This window comes from Portunus trituberculatus, unplaced genomic scaffold, assembly GCF_017591435.1.
Source record: "Portunus trituberculatus isolate SZX2019 unplaced genomic scaffold, ASM1759143v1 PGA_scaffold_272__1_contigs__length_80511, whole genome shotgun sequence".
In the NCBI taxonomy this organism is placed as follows: domain Eukaryota; kingdom Metazoa; phylum Arthropoda; class Malacostraca; order Decapoda; family Portunidae; genus Portunus; species Portunus trituberculatus.
This window is the reverse complement of record NW_025541440.1, coordinates 45,276-52,500: the sequence shown is the minus strand read 5'-3', so window position 1 is coordinate 52,500 and position 7,225 is coordinate 45,276. Positions and strand designations below refer to the sequence as shown.

The 7,225-nt window shown below is 41.0% G+C and overlaps 1 protein-coding gene across 1 annotated transcript in view; it reads right to left on the bottom strand.

The window, feature by feature from the left end:
- The window catches only part of LOC123500446, a 2,454-nt gene extending 688 nt beyond the window's left edge, over positions 1-1,766 (bottom strand). Inside the window, exons 1-3 of the mRNA XM_045249163.1 lie at positions 1,751-1,766; positions 1,137-1,259; positions 1-895 (exon numbers count right to left, since the gene is read on the bottom strand). The exon at positions 1-895 is cut by the window's left edge and continues 688 nt beyond it. Coding sequence (XP_045105098.1) covers positions 1-895; positions 1,137-1,259; positions 1,751-1,766 — 1,034 coding nt within the window. The remainder of the gene's footprint in view (positions 896-1,136; positions 1,260-1,750) is intronic.
- Positions 1,767-7,225: the final 5,459 nt, after the last annotated feature.

The window sequence follows — 7,225 nt, the reverse complement described above, 5'->3', positions numbered from 1 at the left end:
AACGTGGATTCCCAGTTGGTGGAGGCTAACTCTGCCCTGAGCCCCCGCCAGTTAGCCTTCTCCCATAGCCAGATGGTGCGCTGGCTTCCTTCCTCACATGCTGGGTTAAGACCAACTTCACAGAGGACCGCATTGTGGTCAGAGCTACCAACCTTGTCAAGTTGGTAGCACTGCACAGAGTCTGCCGGCAGATCGGTCAGGACAGGATCGAGAGAGGCACCACGCGCGTGCGTGGAGAAAGTCACGTGGTTAGTGAGCCCGTGGACCGTTATGAGCTCTGTGTAGGCTCGGTTCACCAGGTGCTGGTTTAAATCCCCCACAATAATGGTATTCTGACAGCTGTGGGTGGCCATGATTGTGTCCAGTTGGTCCGTGAGGAAGGAGAGTGGGGCGCCTTGTTGCCATTGGGGGCGGTACAGAGGGCAGAGCAGCACAGCAGTCCTGTCAGCGAGGAGAAGGCGGAAGAGTAGCATCTCCATCTCCTCAGGAACTGTGACGGGCAATAGCTGCAGCTGTAGACCTTCACGGTGGCACAAAGCTATACCACCGCCTTGCCCGGCTGTTCTGTCCCTACGCACCCAGTGAGTATAGCCAGGTATCTTGTCGCATGTTGTGACGCAGCTGTCATTCAGGAACGTCTCGACGGCCACCACTATGTCAGCCTTGTTCTTGAGAGCTGCGTGGGTCAACTCGCCGACATTGGTTCTGAATCCACGTACATTTGACGACAGGATTCTGAGGCTACTGGGTGTCATGGTTGTCCTACTAGAAATATGTAGGACAACCATGACACCCAGTAGCCTCAGAATCCTGTCGTCAAATGTACGTGGATTCAGAACCAATGTCGGCGAGTTGACCCACGCAGCTCTCAAGAACAAGGCTGACATAGTGGTGGCTGTCGAGACGTTCCTGAATGACAGCTCTCACAACTGCGACAGGATCTCTCTCTCTCTCTCTCTCTCTCTCTCTCTCTCTCTCTCTCTCTCTCTCTCTCTCTCTTTCAATGAATGAATGTGTGTATGTGTGTGTGTGTGTGTGTGTGTGTGTGTGTGTGTGTGTGTGTGTGTGTGTGTGTGTGTGTGTGTGTGTGGATAATGTGTGAAGTGTCAGTGCAAGCATCAACCATCTAACATTACTAATACTAAGGTGGACAAGCTCGGAAGTGTAGCTCAGTAGGGAGTATTCAGTGAGGTAGCGAGAAGGTTTGTTTTGTCCTGAGTAGAGAGGCAAGTCACGGATGTAGGGAGTATAGGAGAGGTCTGAAGGTGCAACGTTGCGGTGAATTAATTGTAAGAGCTAGCTGAGTACAGGCAATTTGTTAGATTAATATTCTTAAACGCTTTTGCTCTTAAATCAGGAGTTTTAAAAGGTTCTTGTCTTCATTTAATAGTATTTTCCGGTGTGTGTATTTTATTTTTTTATTATGGGTGTTGGTTAATCCTTGTTGAATCTATCACTAGAATCACACAGACACACACACAAATAAATAAATAAAGGAAAAATAAAATAATATAGAGAAAATAAATACAAAAATGAAAATAAGAAAAAATCCTTTCTGCTGCACTGCTTTATTCCCTCAGCCCCATCCTGTCCCCCTTCTAATGCAAGAGCTAACCAGTATTCCCAATCATTCATCTCTTTCTGTGGTAAACGCTGGAATCCCTGCCTGCTTCTATATTTGTCCCTTCCTGTAACGTGAACACTACCAAGAGGAAGGTTTCAAGACTCTTATCCTATGGCTTTGGCTGACCCTTTTGTCTTCGCATCGCCCTGATACTTCAGTTGGCACCTTTTTTAAGTGTAATTTTTGTTGCCCTTGCCTGCGCTCTTCTTACATAAAAAGAAGCTCTATTATCGATTAAAAGAGGCAAGACAGCTAGATTTGTAGGGAAACGGAGACTGATAGACGAATACTCATTAATTTTAAACTGTTAAACTGTGTGTAGTGAAAACTTGTTATGAAGTGTGCACTCCTTTCATGCATCTGTCAACGTGTGGAAGATGATGAAACCTTTGCTGATATAGAACAAAGACATTAAACTAAAAAGAAAGCCGATGTCTCACTAGGATGGTTAAGTGTGGGAAGTGAACACTGAACAGTAGTATTTGTGAAGGGGTGAATGGAAGCAAAACACTGGAGGAAAGACCTTCGCGATATTTAACATTAAAATTTCCACCATTCTCAACTTGTTTGGGTGGAAGTGTTTCATTTTCAAAGGTGGTGTAATGATTTGAGTGTTTAATAATGATCTTACTGTTTGTATGTGAGTGGGTTGTTTTTATGAGTGATCTATTGGACAGCTTGAAATTAAAAGGACTTGGTTTGTTTCCCCTGCACTGGCTTGGGAAAGGTTTGCCAAGGGGTGAGACGCATGAACACTTTCTAAGGGAGGCACAAGTAGTATGAGTGTTCAGGAGACAGTTTATATATGGGAGTTGAGTTTAATAAGTGATATCTTTTGTAAGAGGAGAAAACTGGCCAAGGGCAACAAAAACCATCAAACAAAAAAACCCACTGAGATGACAGGTCCAAAACAAGGTTTGAGAAAGTCAGCCAAAAAATTGAATAAATATCTTAAATGAATGAGTTCAAGTTATAGGAAGATGGAAATACAGAAACAGGTAAGGAGTTCCAGAGTTTACCAGAGAAAGGTATGAATGAGAGAGTACTAGAATAGGAGTGACGACGAGGCCGCGGGAGGAAGGGAAGCATGCAGTTAGCAAGATCTGAAGAGCAGTTGGGGTGAAAATAGCGGTAGAATATAGCAAGAGATGCAACATTGGGACGATGAGAAAGAGGCTGAAGACCGTCAGTCTGAGGAGAGGAATTGATAAAGCCCTAAATCTGTGAGAGTGACAGTACAAGTAATGGAGGTTGATGTAGTGTTATAAAGTACTAAATAGTGATACTAGTAGTTCAATGCAAGTTAGCGTAGTGCTTATTTATACCTGTAACCACGTACGGTGTCTCATTACCAGTCTGTCATGAGTACAACTATTTATTACAAGTTGCTCAATGGTTTTAGCTTCACATTGCTTCTTGCCATTCTTCCTTCTTGTAGGTGGTGGAAACATAATGGTGGCTCAGATGTTTGCTGTTTTTGTCTTGGCCTTGGAAAGAATAGATTATGAAAAGTTTTAGATTAAAATAAAGTGAAATTTGTTGCAATACAATATACACACGCTTAAAATAGACCCTGTGAAAGAGATCAGTTGCAGTGGCTTTTGAAATGTGAGTACAATATATAGCCTGGAAAGAAATCATGGGTAAGAAAGTATTGGTGAATGCTGAAATGAAATCATGGAGGAAACAAAGTATTAGTGAATGCTGATTGGGTCTGAAAGAAAATTTTCATGATTACGAACTACTTAACCATTAAACTGCAGTATCCAGTCTCTTGAAATAATAGAATGGAGAATGAGAAAAGAAAGATTTGATTTTCAAGATAATTTTCATGACTGCAAGCTAGCTTACTATTAAAATAAGATGTAGTACAGTTGATTAAAGAATGACAAGGATGTTTAATGGATGTTGATGAGGTTTTCAAGGGCTTGTTGATGATAACACATTTATATAACCATTCCATAACCGCAATACGTAAAGCCTCATTAAATAAAAATATGGGAGAAGAGATGGTTTAGTGCAGGGGTGTCAAACTCAAATTCACAGTGGGCCAAAATTAAGCAGTGAAGTAAAGTCACGGGCCAAACTCAATATTTATTGAGCACGATTCTACACTACATCGGAAAAAGGGGACTTCCCGGCTACAGCGTTGCCAAATCTCTCCCAGTACTATGGCAATTAAAAGGATTAGAGATCGCCTGACCTTTTTAGGCCTACACCACCCAACCACCACCCACCTCTCTCTCTCTCTCTCTCTCTCTCTCTCTCTCTCTCTCTCTCTCTCTCTCTCTCTCTCTCTGCATAATTTTGTAGAAAAGGGTAAAGAAAACTCCCAAAAACTTTCTATAATAAGATTTAATGATAACTTGATTCCAATTGTGGTGTTGGTGTTACATTAAACACTTGCGGCGCCTGTGTTCCATGCCCTTGACTGGAGCTCCTTGAAAAAGTGACTCCGTGTAAGAGCTACTTTGCCACAAGACTTTATAAAGTCCTCTGCCCTCTGCCTTGAAGAGAGGGCAGCAATTAGCGGGTTGTTCTTTAAGAAGTTTGTTTCTTACACTTAGCTCATGGAAATAAAAAGAGAATAAATAAAAAAAACTACAACAACATATCACATAGGACGCATTTCTCGACAGGCAGGATTTGAACGGTAACCTAATTAACGCAACTTCACCTAACCTAACCTAACCTATCTCTTATTAGACCTAACCTAACCTTACCTTTATTTAACCCAACCCTACTTAACCTAACTCAATCTAACCTAACCTGTTATTTTTCTTAATTAACCTTACCTAACCTAACCTGTCTCTTATTAAACCTAACCTAACCTTACCTTTATTTAATCCAACTTTACTTAACCTAACCCAATCTAACTTAACCTTTACCTAACCTAACTTTTCTTTGAATAATTTAACCTAACCTTGCCAAACCTAACCTAATTTAACTTAGAATAATGGCTAGACTCATTGTTCTAATCCCCACATGAGTTTGGGAAGATGTATAGGATCATCAGACAGTAAGCAGAATGAATATGGAAACGCGTCATGGTACTGAAGGGGTTAATCTAACCTAACCTAACCATACTAACTCAAGAAACTAATTTGGCGACTCAGCCCATGTGATTATCGTCTACTTAACGTTCCACTCACATATTAGAGAGTGGCTTGAGCTTCAATAAACACAACAGAGCTAACACGAAGCTAATGACTCTTTCCTGTAGGCTCCAGCTAAAAAAGAACTGGTCCTCTCCTCTCTCTCTCTCTCTCTCTCTCTCTCTCTCTCTCTCTCTCTCTCTCTCTCTCTCTCTCTCTCTCTCTCTCTCTCTCTCTCTCTCTCATACACTACTCGGTATAATTTCCTCACTTGAAAAGAAAAACGTGTAAAGTTGCTAATTATATCTTCCTTTCCATCAATTTACAATCAAGTTGTCCCTCCCTCCTCTTCCTTCCCTCCACCATCATCCCCACACGCCCTCCTACTCCTACCCCCAACCATGATCCCCACCATACCTTCCTCCCTCCACCTCCCCATCTCCCTCCCACCCCGCCCTTATCATCATCCCCACACTCCCTCCCATCCTCACCCATCATCATCATCCCATACTCCCTCCCATCCTCCCCACTATCACCTCCCTTCCCCTCACCTCCACCTTCATCCCTACACTCCCTCCCACCCCCCAACCATCACCCCCACTCTCCATCCTACTCTCCCCTTTCACCTTCATCTCCCCTCCTCCCCATCCCAGGGCGCAACGGGGGCGGTGGGCGAGGGAGGGCAGGGGTTTGTGGAGGCGGGGTGTGGGTGGGCAGGGACATCAAGGGTGACGTCACGCAGAGTATTCTTGACAAGGTTAGCGGTGAGGAAAAATGAGAGAGAGAGAGAGAGAGAGAGAGAGAGAGAGAGAGAGAGAGAGATGTCAGTATTATTTGCTATTTATTTACTTTTTTCTCTTACTTATTTTTATTTTCACTTTTTTTATGTCTATTACTCTTGTTGTTAGTTCTTACCTCTTCTCCAAATTTGGATTGGATGTTCTCTTTGTTAATCTCATTCCTATTGCTTAGTTATGTATCATTTTTACTGTAATTATTCTCTCTCTCTCTCTCTCTCTCTCTCTCTCTCTCTCTCTCTCTCTCTCTCTCTCTCTCTCTCTCTCTCTCTCTCTCTCCCAATCATACAGTACACGTTAAAATATCCTCCTTGAGTCTTATTTGCTATCTACTTATTTTCTTCTGTTATTTACATTATTTTGAGGCTTTCTTTTTTTCTTCTCTACCTTTTGGTCTCTTTTTTATTATGCGTATTCTCTTTTACTGTTTTAGAATCTTCTGATAGTTCTCATTTGCTATTTATTTATTTTTACTATTATTTATGTTATTTTCACTTCACATGCCCACTTCTTTGTCTTTGTCTGTTTGTTTCCTCTTACTTCTTCTTCTCGTACTTACGGATATTCTCTTTCGTTATTGGCGTCTTCTCTTCCTTCTTATTTGTTTTTCATTAATTTTTGCTGCCTATTATTTTTTTCATGTATCTACTTTGTTTTTAGTTTTGTTGCCCCAATCATTATTCATGTTTTTTTTTTCTTTTTAATTTTGAACACTCCAGTACAGGACATGTTTCCATATTCATTCTGCTTACAATTTGGTGATTTTATACAGCTTCAGGAACTTACGTGGGGATTAAAATAGTGAAGACTCTGGCCATTAATGTTATGAGATCCATTGATCCTTCCTAATGTTAATAAAATCGTCTAATCACACCCGAAACTCAAAATAAAAATGCGTCCCAGTACTAAAGGAGTTAATAATGTTTCTATCTTTATTGTTCTTTTTCTTACCTTTAGTCATAATTCATCTATGCTATTTTCATTTTCACTTTTTTTCATTAATATTTTTACTTTCGTTGTCTTTTTTCTCACCTTTAGCTATAATTCCTTTGTTTACGTTATTTTCATTTTGTTTTTCTTACCCTAGACATAATTCCTCTATGCTATTTTCACTTTTACTTTCTTATTCAGAGTTTTACTTCTCTTGTTACTCTTTCTTACCATAAGTCATAATTCCTTTGTTTATGTTATTTTTTATGTATGTATGTGTGTATGTGTCCTTTTCTCATTGGCTCACTGGTTCGCCACTGTTCTTTATCGTTTACCTGTTATTGGTCTGATTTTCCAGTAATGTGTGTGTGTGTGTGTGTGTGTGTGTGTGTGTGTGTGTGTGTGTGTGTGTGTGTGTGTGTGTGTGTGTGTGTGTGTGTGTGTGTGTGTGTGTGTGTGTGTGTGTGTGTGTGTGTGTGTGTGTGTGTGTGTGTGTGTGTGTGTGTGTGTGTGTGTGTGTGTGTGTGTGTTTGAGTTAATTACTATCATGATCACATTTTCCTTAGTTTTAATATGGACCATAACCCAATTGTTCAAAATTATAGTGAAATTTCTGCATTTTGTGGTCTATAAATATAATCTGTGTGTGTGTGTGTGTGTGTGTGTGTGTGTGTGTGTGTGTGTGTGTGTGTGTGTGTGTGTGTGTGTGTGTGTGTGTGTGTGTGTGTGTGTGTGTGTGTGTGTGTGTGTGTGTGTGTGTGTGTGTGTGTGTGTGTGTG